Source organism: Tympanuchus pallidicinctus, unplaced genomic scaffold, assembly GCF_026119805.1.
Source record: "Tympanuchus pallidicinctus isolate F22 unplaced genomic scaffold, pur_lepc_1.0 scaffold4, whole genome shotgun sequence".
Lineage (NCBI taxonomy): Eukaryota > Metazoa > Chordata > Aves > Galliformes > Phasianidae > Tympanuchus > Tympanuchus pallidicinctus.
In genome coordinates this window covers 46,050,942-46,076,868 of record NW_026294758.1, presented here as the reverse complement: position 1 = coordinate 46,076,868, position 25,927 = coordinate 46,050,942, and the positions used below count along the sequence as shown (strand labels likewise).

General features: G+C 35.9%; 1 protein-coding gene across 4 annotated transcripts in view; it reads left to right on the top strand.

The window, feature by feature from the left end:
* KDM4C (lysine demethylase 4C) overlaps positions 1-25,927 on the top strand; it is a 299,770-nt gene that overhangs the window by 144,434 nt on the left and 129,409 nt on the right. For 2 of the 4 annotated variants that reach the window (XM_052700470.1, XM_052700474.1), the window contains 4 exons: positions 15,258-15,451; positions 17,993-18,234; positions 20,176-20,531; positions 23,464-23,575. In XM_052700470.1, coding sequence (XP_052556430.1) covers positions 15,258-15,451; positions 17,993-18,234; positions 20,176-20,531; positions 23,464-23,575 — 904 coding nt within the window. The remainder of the gene's footprint in view (positions 1-15,257; positions 15,452-17,992; positions 18,235-20,175; positions 20,532-23,463; positions 23,576-25,927) is intronic. The other 2 variants (XM_052700472.1, XM_052700471.1) reach the window with 2 other exon arrangements.

The following is a 25,927-nucleotide window of genomic DNA, read 5'->3' as shown; positions in this document are numbered from 1 at the left end:
CCGTGCTGAACACAAAACTTGTAAGTGCTATCTTCTAGAATTTGGCCTTAAAGCACTTACATATGTTTAGCAGGGAATAAGGCAGAAATAAAAATTCTGTGGTCATTTCCATCTTATCTGAAGATATTTACGTATTCTCTTTCGCTCTCTGCATAGATTAATTTCTTCTCTGTCAGGTCCTGCTGCTAAATAATCAAGACATGTAATTTGACATTAGTCTTTACTTTTGGGAATAATCATGTTGATGTGAGGACATAATGATAGTTTTTCCCTGAATCAAATGCGAGTGGTGATTCTTTGAGGGCAGTGTGAAGTGGATTCATGTTTGACTGCCACACTTGAACTTAGAGGGAATGCTCTTGTGAATCAGAACTGACACTTTCACTTCCATCTTCACATCTTCAAAATGGAATGAAAATGTCCAGAATTTTGGACACTACATCAAACTTGATCTCAACAGTGTTTGTTGAGTTAGGATCCTTAGGCCAACTGTAGAATGTAAACTTTGATTTTCTTTAAATATTTGGTGGCTTTTTATATGTGCAGCAAACAAAGAAAGTATCCATTAAAAACTAATGACACTGCTCAACAAATTGTTATTCTTTTAAGTTATCTTTGTTGGGAATGGTTTAATTAGCTGCTTACATAGAGAGGAAGTTTACCTTTTTCGTTTCAGTGTGAAAAGACAGAGTAAGCATTTCAGTTTTGCAATATTGAGTATATAAGTATAAAAAATATATTTAATGCACAACTAGAACAGTTAGGAGTATTTATATTCATCTTTTGTTCTATACTTCTAAAGCTACTTTCTTTTTCCCTGACTTCACTTTATTGTGTCACACAGCCGAATAAAGGCTTTTTTAATATTAAATTTAAAAATGCACTTTTTAATAGAGAGCTGTTGCTGCTTAGGTTTTTTTGTCCTAAATAACATATTTATGAATGGCAAACATATTTATGCATGTTTTATTTTTTTACAGTTCATAAATCATAACAGGAATTTTTCAAGCGTAAATAAAAGAACAGCGTATACTCATATACTGCTTCCTTTTACACATTTGTCTATATAGCCTTTCTTGTGTGACTGTATATAACACAGAGATGTATTTTTCTGTGACCGGGAATACAGTTGGCCAGAATGAGTTTGAATTATCATGGATTCTTTTGTACTATCTGCTAGCCTATGGAACTACACCAGCTCTGTTTGTAATAGATTTGAGGCTAGCTGCAGGTGTGGATGGAACATCCTGTAGAAATGTATTGGACTGCTGGAAGTTAATACATAGTTGATAAAGCATTTTTTTTCCTTTTGGATGGGTGCTGTCTGACTAATGGACTTTGCACAGATGAAAAAGCCACCAAGATATCACACAGGACCATTTGTTTGGTCTTATCAGTTCCCTCTCTACCAGGTACAGACCTGGTCCAAAGGCTTTTCTGAGGGAAGAGTGTGTAATATACTGTTGTTTTGCATGAAGGTGTCAGCAAGGTATTTGTCTGATGTTGAAGCCTTTACGTTTCAATAGCAGTTTTATTTATTTCAGGTGGAATGAATGTATGCTTTAGAATGAAGTAAAATCAGTAAAAGAATATGTTTTATGTTCTTTAAATAATATCCACAGTAATGTGAACTCTGCATAAAATCCTGTTTATTTGATTAAACCAGATGTTGTTAAGGAAGTCTCAGTGTCAGAACAGTATTTATGCTCTTATGCATACCAAAAAACTTCAGTTAAAATGTTTCATATTTAATATCCCAGTGGTTTGATTGTGATGAAGTAAAGCTGATTACCTTATTATCTTGAAATCATCAAGCAGCTACTGGTGATGAACTATTTATCTTAAATTTCAGGCCCAGGAAAGTAGCTCTAGTTTTTTTGTTTGTTTGTTTGTTTGTTTGTTTGTTTTTGTGTTTTTTGTTTTTTTTTTTCCTATGGGAGCTTCATTAATTTATATTAGACATTGTGACTACGTAAGTTCCATTCACTGGTCCAGGAAAGGGCAACAAAGCTGTTGAAAGATGTAGAGAACAAGTCTTAGGGAGAGTGGCTATGGGATACAGGGTTATTTAGCCTAGAGAAAAGGAGGCTGAGGGAGACCTTACTGCTCTGTACTGTTACTGTACAGTTACCTCAGAGGAAGTGGTAGCAAACTGAGGGTTAGTCTCCCAGACAGTAAGAATATTAGGGAATATTTCTTCACTGATAGAGTCCCTGCTGCCCAGGGAAGTGGTTGAGTTGCCATACATAGATGTGATGCTTAGGTCGTGATTTAGTGGCTCTTTAAAACCTTGCAATATTGTTGGTAAAATATTGGTGTTCATTGGCAGAAGTATTAATAATATATTAACAATAACATCATATTGTGATGTAATTGTGAGCTTTTGTCAAGATGTATGGAACAATTGGATAACAGTTCAGATTATTTAGAAAGTCATTATGAAAGAAGGCACATAGACCTTGTAAGATCCTTTTATATTCTACGTCTGTCCAAAAAGAAGAATGATAACTTTTCTCATATTCTTTATTGAGTTCACATTTCAAAATGCTAACGCATGGCTAGGAGGTGTAGTTAGAGCACACTTGATCTATCAAGACTCATCCTTTGGCTACATTCTATTGAAGAAATACTGTTTTGGAATCGAAGAAAATACTATATTGAACATAGATCTTTATAGGCTTCTAACACCAAGGAATTGTGGTAGGGTTGGTATGAATTAGTGTAAACATGTATAATCATGCAGTCTTGCAGAGAATACATTAATGGTACATACTTTGCAATCATGCAGATCGCTAGCGGTAGTACCTTCCCAATTTCAGAAGATAGAAGATTGTGAGTGTGACTGTGAGTAGGAGTGGAGAAGAAAGACCGTGTGTCAGTGCAGTTTTCTGTGCTTTTATCAGCTGTCTACAGATAGTTATACAGGTTTTGCTTCTAAAGTTTTTAAGGTCCAGTGTGTGTGATATTATTATTCTGCAATACCAGGTTGTTGGTTTTTTTTTTTTTCCTTTTGTATTTCCTTGATAGCAAAACGCAGATCTATGCTCAATTATCTGAAGTGAGAGAAGTGTTGGCTATTGCCTTCTGTCAAAGTCGTCCTTCATTTGGTTATCATACATTTAGAGACTGTAACCCAGCAAGGCCTACATCCTCAATAGGCAGTCGTTCTTTTTTTCACTTGAGAGTAAGGTAATTCCATTGCTTTGAATGGTCTGACATTTTTTTCATTAGGAGTATAAATGTAATTCAGTGTGTTTGTACAGAGTCTGTTGATTTTCAAATACTATTTATTTATTTATTTATTTAGTTAGTTTACTTTGTTTTGGAAACTCATATTTTCCAGGAAGGAATTCAATTTTCCATGACTGTTGGCAGATGTTTCTCTAGGATCTTTAATGACAATGATGTATTTGTTGATAAGTCAGTACTTGCTAGAAGGAGCTTTGTTTCGCGTCAGTGAGTGTGGGTTTTTTGTGTGCAAGAGCCTTAGTCAACAGAAACATACTCAATTTCTTTCAGAAATGTCTAGGGGTGGTTTAACCCTATTTTGAATGCACACTTCATCTGAGGAAATTTCCTTTGGTTCTACTCTATTTTTTTTTTTTTTTTTTTTTGTGGCAGTGAAATATATAATGCTGTTGTTCCACTCTTTTGGCTCTTACATTTTTGCAAGTTGTATTTTTGAGTAATTTTAATAGTTCACCTACTGTTCCAAGATACTAACCAAGCTACTGTTCCAAGATACTAACCATGACAGTTAGCTTGTGAGCACTGGGTTTTCGTGTCCTGGATGCCAGTGGTATGTTTTGAGCTGCTCGGTTCACAGACCTGGAAGCATTTATACGGAGAATGTGCCGATGTCTGAACATGAAAAGTTTTGATGGGATTTCCATACAGCTTTTATGTATTAGAGGATAAAGTCATAAAGGACTCTACTATTTCCTCCTTACTGTCATTTTGTGTCCACCTCCTCTCATATTTTCCCAAATCTAGACAAGCTATGTTACAAAGCTTGTGTTCTCATCATGTCAGAACAGCATTATCCTCAGTGGCATTGTTAACAATGAGACAAAATCTCCCATTTGTGGAGGATATTCTGTTTGTCCTTGTAAAGGTTTAACAAGTCTTTTTGTTTGTTTTTACTTTAATTAATGAAGTAGTGGGAAGGGGAAAACACAATGTGAAATCCTGCCAAGCTGTTGATGTAAGACAGTTGCTGAACAGGTTATATTTGGTAGTAGCTATGAGTGTTCCTGTGCTAAGGGGAAATTTCAGACAACTTTAAAGTTGCTTTCTTTTGTTGCTGCCTCAGTTTGAGAGGAAATTGTGGAAGGAGTATGAACTCCTCAAAAGGTAGGACATGGTGGATTTGCTACTATCAAACTGTTTTTGAAAGAAATGAAAATTTTAGTACATTATATATATACACGTACGTATGTAGACATTATATGTGTACTTTATACGTGTATGTGTTTTACATGCATAAGTCTCATAAAGCAAATTGCTTTATGTTCTGGCAGTGTTTTTTCAAGAATTTTGAATGGTGAGAGAAGTGTGTTAATCCGAAGATAACAGGCAACCTTGTTTATGACATGCCATTGTTAGTAAGATTTTCATTGTTGCTTGGGTGTTCAAAATCTGGAAGCCCAGTAAACAGAACAAAACCAATGAAGATAACATATTCACCAAACATCTGTTGCTGGAAGACTTTGAAGTCTGCCTTTATTTGAAATATGAGCAGTGCCATAAGTATAGAATTTTGTGTGTGCCAGATTAAGAAAAAAAAAAAAAGTTGTATACAAAAACTGTATGCAAATAATACCCTCTTTACGTAGTAATTCTGTTCCTCTTTAATAGATTCAAAATCCTCCCAGCAAACTTGATTGACTGAGATCTTACTCTGCTATGTTTTAACTCATGGTCATTCTGAAGAGCTGAAAGTACTGACAGGTAGTTTTCTTGTCATTAATGGGACAACTAGTATTTCTGACAACAAATGATCAGTAGTAGGCCAAAAGGAACATCTTTGATTAGGTTTAAATTACTGGTAGGGATTCTTTGGGAAAAAAACTTACTTGACATGTAGAAATGTGAACAATAACCTACATAAATAAAACTCAGAAGTTACATAGGACAGCATTTATTGCATGATTAATTCAGCTCTTAGCTCCTCTGCCTTTAAAAGGCTTTAAGATAGCTGTTTCCAGTGATGCTTGAAGGACAATTCCTTAAGGCTACACTGCATATGTAAAAATTTATTCTTAGTGCTTTTTTGTTTGCATTGTTTCTGACAGGATTGCTTTTTATGTCTTTTTGTTTTTCTTGGAAGATTGGAGGTTTTTGTTTGTTTGTTTTTTGTTGTTTTGTTTTTAAAAATCACAGTGCTCGATAAATTTCATTGGGTTAAACAGAGCTAGAACCCTGGATATCTACTGTTTCTTTCCTTACTGTGTTTTGTTAAAAGGCAAATTATGTCAGAGGGTAGCTGGAAATTGTTTAATTTCTGCTCTTTACTGCTTTTTTGCAATATTCGTAGGGCCAGATCATTACTTTGATTTTCATTAATGTTTTTCTGCCCTCTGCATTTTGTTTTTCCTTTCATTCTCTGCGGCAGAATTGGGTTTGTTAGAGAGGACTGAAAAAGATATTTTAAGATGCCTGTGAAAATAATTTTCTTCTATTCAGAAATAAGATTTACCATTTGGATCAATGAGTGGAGAATCAAATACATTCTAGTATCAGTTCTGTCTGTGATGTGACTTTGACAAACAGTTCTTTCTGTGGTCTGGTTTCTTCTTTTCTGCTATCAGGAAAAAAACAATAGTATTTGCAAAGAGTTCTCAAATTCCTGCTTGTGTATAGAACTGATATCTTCATTGTCTGCTAGAAAGCATTCAGGTTTGCTAAATTTTGTTCTGTTGTACTGAGCAGGAGTACAAATGAAGTGTTTTTTGGGAAACATGAACTTAGTTTAAGAATCTGATTGGCTAAGCAATGATTTATTAGATTGATAACACAGTCTAGAAGAAGATTGTGTTAGGTGTTAATTCTTGCAATTCCTATCCTCTGGATTTTCCTCTTAACAACTGGTGAGGTTGTTGGTATATAAACCTGTCAGTGGTTTATTGAGCTTATTGTTTGACTCAGTATGTACAGATGCTGCAAAATATCTATGTGTAACAGATGTTAGGCAAGTGATCTTGAAAAACGGAGCCAAGCTATTGCAGCTATTTATTATGTACCTTAACTTAATGAATGTAGCAGTGCTTTCTCTTCTTCACACAAGACTTGACCACATCTTTTCTCTCCCATAAGAATTTCATTGCTGAATTCTTCTTTGCCCAGACAAATGCCATTGTGTACTGTAATTTACTATTCAGAATGTTAATTTGTTGTTCTTAAAATTTCTTAATACAGTATTCTGTGTGCTAGAAGCTGAAATCTGAGAAAAATGTGTCTTGACTGTTACATTCAAAACTATTTTAAAAAAATTGCTTTATCAACTTTAAAAATAGTTTATAATATTGTTAATTAATAACCTATTTTTTGTATTGTGCTTCAGAAGCAGTGTTGTGAAATGTCCAGCAGTGTTAAGGCTTTAGATAAGTCTAAGCAGAATTCAGTTTTCAGCATATCTACTTGTGAGCATGATTGGATGTAGATGCAGTCAAAATTCTTAAAAATGGCAACTAGCTTGGAAACCCATAAAATTCGAATTGCTGTCAAAAAATCTGTGCTCATTTATTTAAATTGCTGTGACTCTTAAATTATTGTTAAGTCTTAAGATTATAATTCTTTTTTTTATTTCATTTCAAAGCCCTGACAGAATTTGACTTACTGGCATAACTAGCACCATTAATAATAATATACAGATTTAATAGTTGTGTTAGTAAATGGTCCTTAAATGGAAGTAACAATTTAGTTTAGCCAATAAAAAGACCCCCAGAATAGCGGGAAAGGTTCTTAGTCATTGGCCTGTACACCCATATCAGGTGTATATTTCGTGTCTGCCACCCCCCTTAAAATCTGCAGTATGTTCTAACCTGAACTTTTTCCCCAAATGGCATCAATAACACCAATTTGCAAAATATTTTTTTTTGGTTCAGAGTAGAGAAGGAACATTTTTTTTTAATAAGATTTACCATTTCACTGAATAACAGTATATTTCAATTCTGCTACAGCTACAGAGCTAAGGATGTATGTAGATGTTGAGAATTTCTGTACTTGTGTTGCTTGTGAATCCTGTTTTTGCAGTTGATAGATCTTTGGTAAGCAAATCCATTATAATGGATTTCACAGAGAAGCTGTGGATGCCCCATCCCTGAAGGTGTTGAATGCCAGGTTGGATGGAGCCCTGGGCAGCCTGATGGTTGGCAGCTGTGCCCACAGTAGCAGGTTGGAACTGGATTGTCTTTAAGGTCCCTCCCAACCCAAGACATTCTGTGATTCTGTCATGTCTGTGGAATTTATATGCTGAAGATGAGGAATAGCATTATAGTATACTGGCATTAGCTGGCTAACAAATACAATTTATTGTTCATAATATATAAATATGATTGCACAGGCTATTTTTATACTTAAAATATTCTTTTTGTTAATATATTTACGTTAATTCAGGTATTCAGGAGATGGAAGTCAATTTATTTGTAGTAAATTATGTCTTCACAGGTCAGTATTCTTGCTGTTTTTAGTGCAAGCATTATGACGTAGTTTAGGTTAAGCCTTTACCTTCTAGAGCTTAGGAAGGGCAGTCCAAATGTACTACAAAGGTAAGCAACACAGAGTAAGACAAGGATAGGGGGCAGTTGATGTGCAGCAGAGAAAAGCTCCAGACAAAGGGTTTCTTTTTGTTTGTAGGCATCCAGGATGGAATACTGGCAAGAAAGGAGAAGGATTGAAGAGAGAAATGCTAATAGTTAATTATTCAATCTTTGAATGGGTAAGAGTAGTGATGAAAGATACTATCAGAAGATTTACAGAACTGGGATACTCAAGAGTAATGTGACTGTGGAAATTAACTTTCTTCCCACTACTTCGAAAAAAGAAACCCTTCACAAAAAAGCAGACATGCACACACAGTAGAAACAGGGAACCTTAAACCAGTCAAGCTTCAGAGGCATAGTTTTACTGTTCTTGTTCTACTTATGTATGTTCGGCATTGTTGATAATGATGCTACATTATGCTACACTAAACATGACAGTACAGTCTTGTTTTTTTCCTGTGTCATCTTTGGGATGGGTAGCAACACATGAAGAGTGAGCATGCTATCTTGTATATTAGTCTGTTATTCTAAATGACAATTAGAAGCTAAAGTTCAGGGTGGCCTGTAACGTCATCACACATATATAAACCTCTTCCCTCCCCTTGCTATATGTAGAGATACCGTAATTTGGATCTTTACATGTTTCCATCAAGTTCCTTGGATCATTGGCTGCTGTTTAGCTTCTATTTTGAATTTCATTGCTTATTTCAGTACACTGAACTTGTGCTTAAGTCAGTAATTTCTGGGTCTTCTGAGCTAGGAAAGTATAATTAGGAATGGTGGATAACATAAACAGGAAGAAAGTCTGGGAGGTAGGAGAAGATGGCCTTCTTTCAGTGATTTCCTGTCAGTGTTTCTGTTCTCGGGGTTTCAAGAGAATGCTGGTGCTCTGTGTGAAAACAGATGTGTTTTCACAGTGGCATCTGGCTCTGATGGAATCAGTTCTATGTTTTTATATTTTGAAATATAAAAAAATCCTTTTTTTTTGGTGGAGGGATGTATAGGTGGCATAATGAGTAAGTGGAAAGTAAATTGGAAATAGAAATCAAGTAAAAAAATATTTTTTAATGCAGTGTTTAAATATTGGACTATTTTACAAGTATTGCAGTCTGTTTGCTTATGCATATGTGAATACAAATAATGATTTTATTAGAAGTATTTTGTTCTGTTATTTAACACATTGTGGAATGTATAAAAAGGCCTTTATAGAAAGTGATGTTTTGAATTTGTGTTTTGTATGACTGGATGTGAGAAGGATCTGCTTGTATTTTCTCTGACTGTTAGAGGAAGGCTTGCTTTATTGCAGTTTGCGTAGATGGTTAACTAATATCAAAGGTTTCTGCCTAGAAGTTTCCAGAAGGTCAGTGTGAAAATGCATCACTGCCTGATTCTGTAGCACAGAACAGTTATTGCTCCTAGGATTTATTAAATTCTGTCCTGCAAGCAAACACTGCCTGACAAACACTCGTTCTATAGGTAGTCCATAGGATGTAGTTCTAACTGCACCTATTAATTGAAATTTATCAAAATACATTTCTCATTTTTTTTGAGCATCATCTGTTTAAGGTATTGCAACAAGGGTGGAATACAGTCAGTAGAATGGTCTGTTAAATGGTGCAGTTGAAGTTAAACTGGGGAAAAGAATCCAAGTAAATAAATAAATAAAATGTATATCTCCAATAAATTCATCATTGCCAGTGTACTGTGAAGAAAGCTTTAATCACTGGAAACAGTTAGGAAAGTACATGAAAAAGTGTGATTTGAGAAATCCTGTTCTAAGGGTCATGGTTTAGACTTGTACTAATGGATGTGGTATAATGGGGAAATATTGCTGGTAGGTGGACTAGATCGTGGAGGTCTTTCCAACTTCAGTGATTGTGTGATTCTAAATGCCTTGACTAGATGACTTTCAGAGTGCATTTTTTTGACTGTGTTTTGTATAGCATATAAAGTTTAACAGCCTGATGCTTTCTTTATCCTGTTTGTTTCTTTGTTTTATGTTTTATAGATATTCATTCTCCTTTTACGAAGTGAAATTTTCGTTTCTTTTGCTGTCCGCAGGTGTACAGAGTGAAATTTTACCTACAGTGTAAAAGATATAACAATTTTTTCTTAAAAAATGGTTACGTAAAGGAGGGAAGTGTACTAGTTCTTAATTGTCTAAAAAAAATCTAAGAGGTTTTTTTTAGGTCCTAATGTTGATGTGATATGGTCAAAATATGGCTGGTCAAAACATGAATCCTACCATTGTGTCACTGAGAGTAGTTAGGTAAAGGATGCTATTTTAAAATATGCCTGGGTAGGTGTCAAACAGGCATAGATCTAGAAGCTTGACATGTTCATCTCAGTTTTTCTGAATTAGAGCAACAAATGAGAATAATTTGTTGTTTTTTTTTTAAATACAAAGCAGTTATTCTTTGCTTCCATTTATAAATAACTTTTATTTGGAAAAAAAAAAAAAAAAAAAATTGTGGCTAAGCATGCCTTGCATAAGTAGTTTTTTCTCATTGCAAATATGTATCACATTTGTTTACACCAATTGGTTGAAGTTGCTGATATATTCTTCTACTCCCACATTGCTAAAAAGGCCTGCATTTACTAATAAATGTCATCTGAATTGCTTACCTCCAAGCTGTGTCTTTATGATAGATGAAAAAATAGAAGTAATTGCTACTTTGATGATGTTATAATACCAAAAGACTGGGAGAGGATTTTGTTCTCTTAATTACTCTGATTATCTTACTAATCTTTGATTGAAGAGCATGTTTCAGAGGGATTCTTCTGCACGTAGAAAATAACTCCTTTTGTTGTATGGGTTGGGATGTTTGCAACATCCCAACATCAGCTAGCTGCCTTTTACATGATTTTTTGTCTTGTGGATTATGTACATTATTTGTGAATTTGAATAATTCAATAAATCAATAAATCAATAAAATTAATAAATCAATAAATATTTTATTTGTGAATAATATTTTATCTGTAGGCAGGGCTGTATTAGGTATGCTGTGGAGTATCTAATGTTCTCTCATTTCTACATACCAGTCTTGGCCAGAATGTTCTGAACTTGCCCTTTCTGTCATCTTTTGTTACCTGCCACCAAGGGGGTTACTGGGTGGTGAAGATAACTCCTATAGTACAAATACTGGTAGATAGTGGCCAGAGACAGTCATGTTTGTCTGCTCACTGGGGCAGGCTGCAGAAGTAGTGGCTGGTATTTTTTTATTGTTTTCATTTTCCTGATTATATGATTTAGGGATCTAACATCTTTGATTTGAGATCTTCTCTTAAATACATTAGGTGATTAATATTATCATCTGTGAATGTAATATACTAAATATTATAGTATAAAGTGGTACGCCCTGTGCCTGTATCCCTTGAGGTTTGGCTTGGTAATCAGAATGATGTTAGTTTTACTTCACTTTTTCTCAGAAGCTGGAAATCCTGTAACTGTCAGCTGTATGTCAGTCTAATGAGAAATGGAAAAGGAACATTGTTCCCACCAAGAAAAACCTCAAAAAACCTTTTCCAATTTATCTATCAAAATCACTGGTATTTATTTTTTTTCATTCTTTCCATTTTTTTTCCCTTTGATTATTTTAGGGAAAGTGAGTCAAATTAGTTTTCAGAAAATGCCTGATTTTACTGTCTAATATGGTAATTCCAAATGTTGATCCAATTATCTAGCTACTACAGTAGCTAGAAGCTTGTCTTCTGTATTTTCTGTATATATTTCTGTATATATGTTTCTATATATTCTGTATTTCAGGCAGGCAGTAGTAGTGCTGAGCATGATATTTCTCCATTACTTTTTACTCAGAGGTTTACGTCTTTAGCAGCTTAGACGTCTAGAAAAAAAAATCAATTATATTCCTAGTATCTGGTATTTCTTTTTAAACCACTTGCAATAGAGCTGTTAAAACGTAGTGGAAATTCATCAAAGACTGCTGAAAGACAGAAATTCTGTGCCTCACTTAAACATAATTCTTTTCATGTATTATTATGATTCCATCAGACAATGCATTTTTTCTTGATGTTTTTTAATTCTTTGGGTTCAAATAATGTTCTCTCTCCCCCCCCTCCACCTCCCAACAAACTGCTGGAAGTCTTACAGCTAACAGAAAAAACAGTGATACTTTACATTTTTATTTAAACAACAGTTTCTCCTGCATGTAGTGCAATGCATCTTGAATTTGGAAGGGATTTTGTGTGTGAATTGAGAGATAATAGTGTTTCTTGTACATATTACATATATTATTTTTAGAAATGAAAAATCTTGTAATGCACCAACTTCATATGCACCTTCCTCTCTCCACATACTTCAGTTCCTTTTCTGTTACTGTTTATTGTGACTGATCAAGGATATGATGAATGAGAGAAACAGTTTCAAATGATGTCAAGTCTTTCACAGAGTATCTGTACACAGATTGATAAGTGAATAGATAGATTTTATTTGAAAAAGAGAATTCTGATCAGCTACTTTTGAATAAAAACTAATATCAAATGCAACTGATTAAAACCACAATTTCAGAGTTTACTTTTCTTACAATCATAGAATCATAAAATCTTTAGGGTTGGAAGGGAACTTTAAAGGTCATTTGACCCACTCTCCTGCAATGAACAGGGACATCCACAACTACCACAGGTTGCCCGGGGCTTGGTCCAGCCTGGCCTTGAAAGTCTCCAGGAATGTGGCAGTAATCACTTCTGTGGGCAACCTGTTCCAGTGCCTTCCTACCTTCAGTGCAAAAGATGTTTTTCTTCCTACCTAACTTTCCCCTTTTTAGGCTTGAAATCCTTTCCCACTGTCCTGTCACAGCAGGCCCTGCTGAAAAGTCTGTCCCCTTCTTTCCTGTAGCTCCCCTTTAGATACTGATAAGCCACTATCAGGTCACCTTGGTGCCTTCCTTTCTCCAGGCTGAACAGATCCATCTCTTTCAGTCTGTCCTTATAGGAGAGGCACCCCAGGACTTCTTTGGCAGTGCTTTGCTCAGTCCTTTCATCCCCAGCTTCTTCTTCTTTTCATAATCTTCCATTATAGAGTGGCGTTGTGAAAATGCAGCGTATTGATGTTGACATTCAGATTACTTAATCTAGCCATATTTTTTAGCTGAATGTGAGATTTAACTGACTGTAAATTTAGACATGTTAGTTAAATATGGTTTTAAACTGATAACATTATTATTCTTCGAGTAGATTGTATATATTTGAAACTTAACCATTCATTTTAGAATTAGAAGTTTTTAAGAATTATCTTTAAATTGTAGTTCAACAGTATCCAGTCTATCATGTCAGATTCTTCTAAACTGTGCTTATTGAAGTGGTGGTAACTGACTTTTCAGCAGAAAAGCTGAAGTGTGCAGTTCAGCTGCAGTGTATTTCTGCTGTCTATATGTAGATGGAGGAGTTAATTTTTTTTTTCTGCCATATTTTGATGTAGGATTCTGAAGCTAACTTTGTGATAGCTCTAGTCTGAAGTTGCACATGGCTATTCTGCATGACAGTCTCTACATATTACTACACAGTACTAGTAGAGACTTTATTGGGACAGAGCTCTAATGTGTTTTGGTAGGAATATTTGGAATTGTGTGGAATGAGGCTGTGATGGTAGCATTGAATATGGGTACTGCGTACCTTACCTGATTATTCAGAAACTCACCCCATTCTAAATTCAAAATGGGGAGGAAACTTTCCAGCAGAGAATGTTGTACTTAATGAGCATAATGAATACGTACATAACGAACATAATATAAATTCAGAGATACTTCATGGAGCTAGGCATTTAATGAAAAAAAAAAAAGAATACATCATACTACAAGTGTACCAACGATAAAAGCACAGGATTACCTTTTGAAGAAAGAAAACAGAATTCTGTGCAATCCACAGTAGAAAATCTGCCTTAGCAGTGTGCTGGACTGGATGATATCCAGTGATCCCTTCCAACCCCCATGATTTTGTGACACACTTTTCTCACTTCTGAGACATAATCGTTTCAAAGAATGAAATAATAGATTATTTGTATCCTTAAGTTTAGAAACTTGGTCAAGAAGATAATTCTGTCTGGAGACTGGGCCTCATCTGATGTTAAATTTAAAAAAAATCACTTGTGCTAACTGAAATTTGGCAAGTCATTTTAAAATATTTTGTGTTTGCAGTAAACTCCCACTAAGTCATTACCATATTCTAGCTTTTGCCTTCAGGTTTTCATATTTTTTTCTTAGAATGAAAGGAAAGCAAACATGTTAACACACCTTGATTCTTTCTTTTCATTGTACTACTTACGCTTTTCAAGAAGAAGAAAGGTAGATTAGAAATAAGTAGAAAGAGCAGACAAAAGAATTTGCATTATTCTACAGAAAGCAAGCTAATAAACACTAGCAGTCCATCACAAGCATGTTTCAATTTTTATAAGAGTAAACACCTTGCATGTTTTTTTTTCACTCCTTTTAAATTAACTGTAGCAATCTGGAAAGCCAGACTATGTATTTAGCATTTTTTGTATATCACTGTTTACCTTAAAGAAAACATTATCTCAGTTTTGCCCATTAAGAGTCATTTATCTATAGTATTAAACTCTTTGAAAGTTTTTCCACTTAAGAATCTATTTTTTAGCCAATTTGCTTTCAATCTGGAAAATGCATGTACTGCAGGCATATTGATTTATTTATCACAGCCTCTTATAGTATTTTGAAGCTTTGAAAAAATAACTTCAGATATAAAATCATCTCTTAGCATTTACAGCATTTCTTTCAAAGAATCCCATTTTCACAATTGTTAAGTGTGAATTCAACTGGTGTAAAATATTCTACTGATAAGCAGGATTTGAAAGAAAACAATATGAAGATTATTGATCAGAGACCAAAGTGAAGTTGATGAGGGAAGTAGTGCATGACATTTTGAGGTGTACATTGCACAGAAGGCTAGATTACAGGTTAATAACATTCTGTTCTAGGCCTTAAAACATAAAATTTTGAAGTGTCTGCTCCCATTCTTGCCTGTTCCTTCCTCTTTGTGGGAAAACACAAACAAAACAGAAAGTTGGTGTGGTACTTCTGTGCATTTCTTAACTAACAAATTTCTCATTAGAAGAGATGTAGAAGTTGGAACCCTATAAATGCCTGCTAATACCTTTTGGGTGTGTGACTAGTATGTCACTTATTTTTAAGAAGAAAATAACAAATGATGCTGCTGAGGATTTGTGCAGCGTTTGGATTCAATATATTATGCTTAAAATTACAAAGCACAGTTAATAGAGACAGAAGTAAGGGTATGGCTTCTTTTTGTTCTTAGCTTTAGAACTTAGTCAAGTCTTAACTGGGCTGAAGTACCTCTGTAATATCCTGGAATATCACATTTTTTTCTGAGTTAACAACTTTAAATGTTCTTACCACTAGAAGAATTGGATTTCACATGTGGGATTTTTGTTTTTGATTTTGTTAACTACAAGCTGTGGCATATTATACAACTTGTCACTCAAGTTCCTCTGTTGTTTTGCAGTGCACCTGCAGGAAAGACATGGTCACAATTTCCATGGACGTTTTTGTGAGAAAGTTTCAGCCAGACAGATACCAGCTGTGGAAACAAGGCAAAGATTTATATACCATTGATCATACCAAGCCGACTCCTGAATCAACACCTGAAGTAAAGATGTGGCTACAGAGAAGAAAGAAAATAAGGAAACTTTCCGATAGGTATTTGTTTCTTTATTCTTCATTTGGTTGTTTTCAATATGTTGTCCATTTCCCTGTTTCTTTTGTATGTCTCTGACATTCTATTCTAGTTTGTTACATGCATAGCTGAAGTTAGTGAGCATAGAGAACGTCAAAATTCATTCTAGTCTGGAATTTAGAATCATTCTTTAATAAATATAATTCCAGAGAAAATTACAAAATTTCATTGTTTCTAGTGACTTCTGCATCCAAAAAACAAGGGAGAAGTGTCATCATCACAGGTGAGATAGGGATTAAATTGGAAAAACAAGGCATGGAGCTGTGGCAGAATCCCTGCAGCCATGTGATGTCTCTAGCAACAGTCTTAGCCCTCACTACAATCTGGTTCTAAGGAGATATCATTGCTTGTTTGGCAGACTCAGTGCAGCAGCCAAAACCTTTCTGTATCTACCTCAGGTCAGCGATAGATCATAACAACAGTCTAAATCCCAGTTATTTATGTTTGCACCACTAACAAAAATAGAGGAAAAAAATCTCAGCTGATACTAGAGGTACTAAATTTCAAATCCTGACCTATTAAAGCAGTTTTACAGCTGGTTTAGTTTTCTTGTTGCTCATCATGTCTTTGTTTACATAGTGCAGATACATTTTGTTTCTGCACTACTGCTTTCCTGTCCTGATTTTACTGAACATGATTTTTATGGATTTTCTTTTTCATTATCTAATAAAGATCATCTTAGCTTCTAGTGTAGAGTGGGCTGTTGTATTGATATCTATTTACGGTGAAGTTTTCTGCGTTAACGACGATACCTTTCCAAATTTCTATTTAACTTTGAATTTCATCATTTTCTTCATGAGTGCATGTCATTACTGAGGAAGATAATAGAAAAAACAACCCATTTCTTCATACAGAAGAAAACCAACTCCTGTTGTAGAGGAGAAACGTAGCTGAGGAATGTAACATTGGGTTTGTTCTCAGGTTGCTAAGAACAGTTTGTGAGATTATAATCAGGTATTAAAGACAGCTAACAAAGAAGATGAGCGACCAGTTTCTTATAAGGGTACCAACCCAAATAGAATGATTTTGTCCATTAGTTAATTCAGCACCCTTTTGCTCTGTGGTAAGCTTCAGTTATGTTGTGGCATAACTGCACCTGTACACTTGGATGCAGTTTTAACTATAAGCAAAGACTTTTTAAAAATCATATTGAAAGCATTATCACAGGAACACGTAATATCATTTCATGCACATTCCTATGTTGTTTAATTCTTGATTGGCTTTTGTTCAGCCATGTTAATAATGCATCTTACAAAGGGAGAATGAAGTACTTGTTCAGCTTCATTTCTACTCTAACATGTCAAATGAAATTTGTAATCATTTTGATTTTGGTAATTATGTTAGTTGCAACACAGGGAAAATTGAAATACCACGTATGAGGATTTTCATGAATGCACGTAAATAACATAACTTCAACATCTGAAGCTGAAATAGTTTGCTTCAACACAACTGCATAAAAACAGTTATAATACTGGTTGTATCATACTTTGACAAATGTTACAATTTGTCCGAGTGTCCACTTTAGATACTTGGAATTACAATTTTATAGAAATACTATTATTACTGTTAGTGTTTGAGAGGATGTTGGAAGGTATAGATTAGTGGATACTAGATAAAGGAAAAAGGTTAACAAAACTTTTTTTTTTCTTTTTTTTCCTGGAGATGTTTAGGGTCTCACATGCAAGACCATTGTAAAATCTCCTGGTTTTTTTCTGTAGTTGGGCATTTATTGCAAATGCAAATCATCAGTTTTACAGTCTAATATACGATCAGTCAGATACAGATCTTCTCTTTTGGTATCACAGAGTTGAATTTGAAACTGGACTTCAATCTCTCATTTATCCTGAGCGCATAAACTGCGAAACTGTTTCTGAAAGAGGCTCACAGCTCTTTTGTTCCAACTTTGCTCTTCAGCTTCTGAGAGTGCAAAAGCGTGTATGGAAGACTTCATTTCAAATTTGGTTTTTAAAGTCATTGTCAAATTTATTGTTTGATATAATAGACGTTCAGAATATTTGATGATCAGAATTTTTTGTTCATTCAGATGCTTGTTTGTATTAAAATGCGTATAAAACCTTCTGTGATATATGGGCAGTCCTGATTTTATAAGGCTACTTGATATAGTATTTTGCTAGCATTGGTATGGGAAGTAGCACCTGGTTTTAGCACATTTGAGAGAGTTTTGCTTTCATTACTTTCTTAATGGTTGATCTCTTTCAGGTTCAAAAGAATGGTTCATCAAAAAACTAATTTAGGTGCTGGTTAAGTGATAGTTATGTAAAATCATTTTACAGTTTAATAACTTCTGTCATAGAATGGTGAAAAAGATTAGAAGGTTAAATCAAATAGTTAATCTATCCATAAATTGTAAACACTATCTCAACACAAAAAGATGAAAAATTGTCAGGTTTTACCACTTTAAGCAGGTGAAAGGGACATATATATTGGTAGACATTTTATCTTATCCAAGACAGACTCCACTTTGACAGCAATATCTCTTATAGCAGCTTCCAGCACAACAGATCTCGATCTAAAAAGCTTAAAACTCCAGGGGACAAGAGACAATCTGCTATGGCAACTGGTGCAGAAATCAAAGAGACTGAAGCAACTACTGATGGCTTCAAGGTCAATGAAAAACCAGATGAAAAAGTGAGTCCGCTGAATACAGAAGTGCCTTCTGGAGAAGAAGAAAGCAGTAGCAGAATGCAGCTGGATCAACATTTATTGGATAATGTCAAGGTTGCAGGTGAGATAAGGACAGATGATTTTTCACGTGTAAGTTGTAGATTCTCTGATGCCATGGATTAGTTGATATTAAAGCATCGTACTGTCCTACACAGAATACTAACATAAGTACTTAGAAAGTTACACAGAGGGGGTTGATTCAGTAAAAGTGAATGATCAAATTACTGTTCAGAACTGAGAGTAGCATCACCTGTATAACTCCTGTAATAGCAATTGTACAGCAGAACATGGGATGACATAACACTGATGCAGACAGTGTTGAACATATATAGTTGCAATGCATTACATGTATTTTTATCAAGAATACTGCATGTTAAAAGTAGTCTTTGTGCAAAAAAAGCTCTATTTTCAGACTACAAGATTACTGTCACTTTCCCTTTAACAGTCTGATAATGCAAGTTATAAAGCTGTTGTGAAGTCAGAGGTGCTTTGTTCCCTACAGTGATTTCATACTGAGATCTACTGATATGTTTAATCTGTTCTTTCTCTTAATATTGAATTTCACTGTAGCTCAAGTATATACATTCCTGTTCCAAAATGCAAATCTTGAAATCTTACCTTTGAGGGCAGTCCTGTAATGTCAAATTTATACAAAAAATTGGTATACATGGACTGTTTTCCTGGTTTTAATTATTAATAGTTGTGTTACTTTTGTTAGAGGTGGTAAACACCAAGATTGAGCCCATGAAGATGCCACTTTGATTAATCCAATATGGAAGCTTTTTGTCGTGCTGTTCCTTTACAACTTCCCCCAACTTTAACAAAGGTTTGAAATGTTCCATGAACACTAAGAAACTAGTGATCAGTTATAGTGATTAGTTAGCTTCCTTCACGTGCTCATTGATAAGGGAAGGAAAAGCAGAGAAAAGTGGAGCACTATCTGTTTTTCCTTGTGCTGTTGAAAAGTGGTACCTACACCTTTGTAAAAGAAAGGACCATTTTAGATGTAACACTGGTAGCTCCAGGTGAAGGGATTTGCCCTGAGTTATCTCTGGCTAGTACATGCATTATGCTCTATCGGGGCAGTAGTCTTCATTTGCATAGATTCTGTTTTGTTATTGGATGGACTTTTATCAGTTTTCTAATTTGCTCTGTCGTTTTATCAGAAGAGCACACTGAAATAACCAATGTGAAGAAAAAGTGAAAAGGGGCTTTAGAGTCTTTTTTCTTTATTACCTTGGAAGTGCTGCTGAAAAGTACACTGCGGTGTGTGGCATAGAGTTCTTTGAGAACATATTTTTTGGGTCCCCTCTCCAGCCTCCTGTTCTGTCTGAAAACATCCCAGAAAACATGGAAATCCATGGAAGCACCCACAGATAAAGAATTTCAACAAAGTAAATCCACACAAATTTCACCCTTCTGCACTGAAGGGTGAAATTTCACTGAAATATGAAATTACAGTAATTGCTGAACTATAAATTTATGCTAATTGCTTTTCATTTTTAGACTAGTGCTGTCGCTTTCAAAAATATTCTTGGTATCTATTTGGAATATATTTTCCTAATTATAAACCATTAGTCTTTGTTTATTTTCATTTGTAAAACTGGCATAACACATAAATGCAGATCATAAAGGTCAATATACCAACCTTCCATATTGTGCTTTTTTCAGCCAGTAAAAGTGCTTGCAAGCTGTCAGAGTAAACAAGCTACATGAATATTGATTATTTTGAATCACTTAAAACTGTTGCAATTCAAACACAAAATGCCCATAAGAAGATTAAAGCTATATTTCACACTCCAAACTCAAAATTTTACATTTAATTTATTCTGTGATCAAACCTATATTCCACTTTTATGTATGTCCTTCTACTACATTATTTGTTTTGTATGATTTCTAAATGGGGAACTGTATTCTTTATTTGAATAATTCAGATTGTTTTGAAGTGAAATGCAGTAATATAATGTGAGATTTATTAAGAAGCCGTATTTTTGATCCACAGGAAGCATCCTTTCAGATTCATTTTCCTGTCCTGTTCCTTTACGAATGGAACCAAAAGCTGGTGAGGACAAGGAGGATTCCAGTGACTCTCTCGTTGCATTTGAAGATTCAGGGGCCTGTGTGCCCACTTCAAATAGCTGTAAGAAAGAAGAGAGTTTGAAAACTCAGTATAAGTCTAAATCATCCATACCATACCTGAAGTGCCAGGAACATAATTCTGAGGCAGAAAGCCCAGCTAAAAAGGTGAATGTCTCTACAGAGGATGATGTCAGTGACCTAGAAAGTGGAAGTAGCTTGAGTCGTGGTGAACTGCCAGTTGCAAAAAGGAATGAAGATGATGACATGGAAACATCCAATGTATGTGAAGCAAATTTTCATCACTATATTAATATATTCCTGATTCAATACATAACCAAAACTGTTCCTAATGAGAATTGATATCTATAGTAAGGCAGTTAAGAATATACATGATTTTAATCAAATGTTAATTTCAGCATCTTCTGAAGTGTTCAGACAAGAGTGAGAATTGAGAGGTAGGATTTTTTGGATCTTACTTGTTGATGTGTTTTCCCTCTGATTTTAGATTTTCACTTTGTGTCTGTGAATCTGATCTGTCAATGCCTACTCATAAGGTGTTCTATGATCACTGTCTGCCAGTGCTAACAAGGTAGCGAGCTTTAATTGACCAGCAGTGTGTTGAACCAGAAATACAAATTATTATGTATCACAGAATGGTAGATGTTGGAGGGGACCTCTGGAGGTCACCAGTCTAACTGTCTTGCTCAATCAAGTTCACCCAGAGCACGGTGCCCAGGACCGTGCCAGGTGGCATTTGAAAATCTCCTTGGAGGGAGACTCCACAGTCACTAGGCAACCTGTGCTGCTGCTCCATCATCTGCATAGTAAAGAAGTGATTCCTGGTGTTTAGACAGTACTTCTTGTGTTCAACTTTGTGCCCACTGCTTCTTGTCCTGGCATGGGCACCACCGAAAAGAGTCTATCCCCCACTCTCTTCAGGTATTCATACACATTGGTAAGATCTTTCTCTTCTCCATCCTGACGTCCCAGCTCTCTCAGCCTCTCCTCACAGTAGAGTTGCTCTGGTCTGTTGTTCATCTTTGCAACCCTTTTGATGACTGGACCCTCTCCTTGTCTTACTTGAACTGGGGACCCCAGAATTGGACACAGTACTCCAGATGTGACCTCACCAATGCTGAGGGTTAGTTCTCTTGACCTTACAGTGATGCTTGATCTGATACAGCCAAGAATGCCATTATTTTTCATACCTGCAAGAGCACATTGCTCAACTTGGTGTCCCTGAGGACCTGCCATGCTCCTTTCCAGCTGGGTGAACCCCAGCATGTCCTGGTGCTTGAGACTGTCCCTCTCACTTGCAGGACACTGCATTTCTTCTTGCTGAACTTCATAATATTTTTGTCAGCCCAACTCTCTAGACTTTCGGGATCTATCTGTGTGCCTGTCGAGTCAATCACTCCTCACAGTTTTGTGTTATCCACAATTAGAAATGAATACTGTATTTATTATCACACATTTATATTTTAAAAAATGTTTTTTTTTTTTTTTTTTCCCATTATTATGCTAAGAATCCAGAAGAAGGCAAAGGATCTAGTAGAAGGGCTAGAATTAATGTCCAGTGAGGAAAGGCTGAGTACAGTCGGGTTACCCAGTCAAGGAGACCAAGAGTCAATACAGCTCCCTGAGGAGGGGAAGCAGTGGAAGCTGCTGGGTTCTGCTCTTCACAGCTTACGGTGGGCAGGAATGGCACAAAGCTGCCATAGAAGGTTCATATTTCACATTAGGAAGCATTTCTATACCATGATGATGATCAGATACTGGAACAGGCTTCCTAGGGATGATTAGTAGCCCATCCCTGTCAGTGTTTCAGGAGGCATTTGGACAGTGTTCTAATTTTGCTTTAGCTTTCAGTTAGTCCTGAAGTGGCCAGGCAGTTGGAATAGATAGTGTTCGAAAGCTCCTTTGAGCTGAATTTAACTCTTCTGTTCTAATGCACTGTTGTTCTTCTGTGGAAGGGTGAAGAGCATTTATTTTAGGAAGCATAATGAAAAATACAAAGCTGTAGTGCTGGTCACAATAGTTTTATTAGTTTGGCAGTTTCCCTGTTTGGCGACGATGGAGCCGGTGATCTACTGCCAGATTGCTGGTGTTAATGGGAAACTGGGAGGTAAAATTAAAATCACTCCAAGCATTTTACAGTCAGGAAATGTGCTCTAATGATTTTTTATTGGCTTTGTTAGCTTTAATAAGCATCCTCTATTGGAGATTATATTTATCTCTTTCTATGTTTTCAGCCATTTGTATGTTACATATAACATAAGAGATTTCAAATATTCCCCAGTAAAATTGCTTACTCTTTAATGTGTTTTTCTTGTAAGTTCTTACTTAAAACTTACAAGTATGCTGCATAGATGCAATTAAAAAAGCAGATCTTTTCCTTTATAATTTGCTGGTAACTTCTTCCAGATCATCAAGCTGTCCACTGCTTTAACGTCATTTTTTCTCTGCTAATCATAGTAAACATTCTTTGTAATCGACTATACAATTGATATGTAATATTTAATTCTCAAAGCAATGAAGGCATAGATATGAAACCTGCTGGGTTACATTCTTAGTGTTGAGCAGCAAAACAGTGTGGCCCATAGGACTTGTGTGAGATTATCCTCAACCTGTTGCCAGTATGATTGTGCTTCCTCTATTGAGCAAACTAGCAAGTGGTTTACTTTGTGATTTCTCCCACTGTCACCCAAATCTGGAGTTGGGAAAGATGCACTTCTAGAGATTGCAACTTTGCTGTTAGTTCTTGAAGCATGGTTAATTTCAAGTTGAAAGTCTGTAGGGTCATATAAGGGAGGAAGGAATTTCCATGTAAATCCTGTCAGGATGCTTAATTTTTTTTTTGTCTCAACTCCAAATCCTTTCCTCATTTTCAGAGCCACAGTTAACGCATGCATTGTATTTCTGATTCTGCAGTTATTGGGCTGTTCTTCCTCTCAAACATTACCTGCGCAAAGGAGGACTTATAAGTGTGGAAAAGGCTATTGTAACTTCAAATAATTTGTCTTTGAAAAAGGTTGCTTTTTCTTAATTTGAGTTTTATTCTGCATTGCGGACATTTTATTGTGACTTTAAAGGTGCTTTGAGTACCCTTATATTACTTAGAAGTTGATATCTGTGCACATTTATAGAAGACTGGTTGATCAAAATTAATTGTAGAATTCTGTGCTAAATTAGCTGTGCTTTTACCTTTCAGTCATCAGAAGCTGAAGGAAAGAAAGTATCTAAGAGCTGGCGTCATCCACTAAATAAACCCCCAGCTAGATCTCCAATGACTTTGGTTAAACAGCAAGCAACTAGTGATGAAGGTGAGTGTACTGCTTAGTAAATTTTTTAATAGTCCTTTTTTGTCCTTAGACCATATATGGTCATTTTCACAAGCAACAAAATTTTCTTTCTGTATGGGAGATACTAACATTGTAGGGTGATTGCACGAAAACCATTCAGTGTGGTCTCTGAATACACTTCTCTATTTTTACTCTTCAAGTTCTTCTAAAAACTTTGGATCTATTGTTGACAAATCCTCTTAATAGAAGTCACGTAGGATTCTGTGTTCACCAGTCAAGTCTTCCTTGTTTCTCAGAGCAGCTGAGTTTGTGAGCAACCTGGAGCAGATCCAGAGAAGAGCAATAAGGCTTGTGAAGGGCTTGGAGAATGTGCCTTATGAGGAGAGACGGAAGGATCTGGAGCTGTTTAGTCTGAGGAATAGGAGGCTGAGGGGAGACCTTATTGTTCTTTTCAAATACCTGAAAGGTGATTGCAATGAGAGTGGGGTTGGTTTCTTCTCTCTGATGACAGGTGACAGGACAAGAGGAGATGGCCTCAAGTTGTGCCAGGGAAGGTTTAGGTTGGATATCAGGAAGAACTTCTTTACCGAAATGGTTGTTAAGCGCTGGAATAGGCTCCTCGGGGAGGTGGTTGAGTCACCATCCCTGCATGTGTTCAGAAACCGTTTGGATGTGGTGCTCAGGAACATGACTTAATGGAGGGATGATAGGGTATCATGAACATAGGAAGAACATAGTTCTGTTTCTAGATATATTGAAAGTAATCTTTGAAAACTAGAAGCAGCAAAAGGTCTCCTCGCCATTTCCCCAGGTGAACAGTTCTCTAGAAATTTTATTACATCAGTTTTCTGTTCACTTTGAAGACTTGGAAAGCAACTAAAAGTAGAGTAAGTAACCTGCATGTGAATGTATAAGACAGAGGATCTGATTCAGCATTTAGGTACTTACAGTCTTTATTTTCTTATTTTTAATATTGACTAGTTTCCACTGTTTAACTCAAATGCATAAAGAAGAAGCTTAATATTAGTTAATAATTCTGTATATGCTTGCTTGTTTCTTAACTATAAATTGCTGGTATGGATGTTAGTATGCATTATATTGTACCTTAATTATGTATTATTTGGTACCTTAAGGCATATCAAAGGGTATAATGAAGTAGGAATTAACAAAAAGAAGCACGTGCGTAAATAATTACAGTAAACTACACTGATATATTGAACATGTTTCTGTACTCAATAAATGCTAAATAATTCTCCAGCCATTAAATTTAGTGTTCTGTGATTAGATACTGTGGTGATCCAAAAAGTTAAAAAAAAAAAATACTCAGAATTTGTCAGATATTCTTTATTTGGAACCTTACTTGAGTGCTTTAATTTTAGAGATTCTCAATCTTGTGAACAAGCTACGAAAACTAAAGTGTTTACCCACAATAATGATCTCCTTCTCCGAAATAAATAGAAGAAATTCTGCCTTACCCAGTAATCACAAGTACATCCAGACAGAGCTAGTAAAGAAAGTTACTTCATTCTGTCAGATATGACTTGCGAAGTTTATTGAACTATGCATCAAAGATATCAATCAAAGTGGAAAACAGATACATTGTTTTTATTACCTCGGTGTTGTAGTTCTGTGATTTACAGTTTTTTTCTGGACTTGTTCTTCAGAATCCTTTCCAGTTAGCACCAGCAAGTCCAACCCATGGCCTGTGGGCTGCTTGTGGACCAGCATGGCCCAAAATCTTGTCCACCCTCTCCCTGTCATTTAAAGCTGGCAGTTCTTCCCAGCAGTGGCCCCAGACATGTGCCCGTTGCTCAGCAGCACTGAAGCAATCACAGCTCTATTGGCACTATGTTGTCAGAAAGCAGCGCACAGGGAGGACAGTGCTGTGCAGGGCTGACTCGGGTGATGGCCAAAAAGCTGTATGCATTCTGATACACTGGATAAACACAGGGCCCTGAACAGTGAAGAATATGCAGCAGTGCTTTCCATTTTGATGAAGGAATTTGACAATAGAATCATGGAATTGTGGGATCATTAGAGTTGGAGTGGAGCTTTAAAGATCATCTAGTTCAACTCCGCTGCAGTGAACAGGGACATCCACAGCTAGATCAGGTTGTTCAAAGAAACAATCCAGCCTGGAGTTGAATGTCTCCAGCAACAGGGCTTCCACAACATCTCCGGGCAACCTGCTCAGTGCCTCACCACCCTCACTGTAAAAGACTTTTTCCTTATATCCAACCTGAATCCCCTGTCTTTAAATTTGAAGCCACTTCCCCTTTCCTCACAACAGACCCTCCTGAAGTGTCCCCTTCTTCCTTATAGCCCCTCTTTAGATACTGAAGGACCACTCTCAGGTCACTTCAGAGCCTTCTC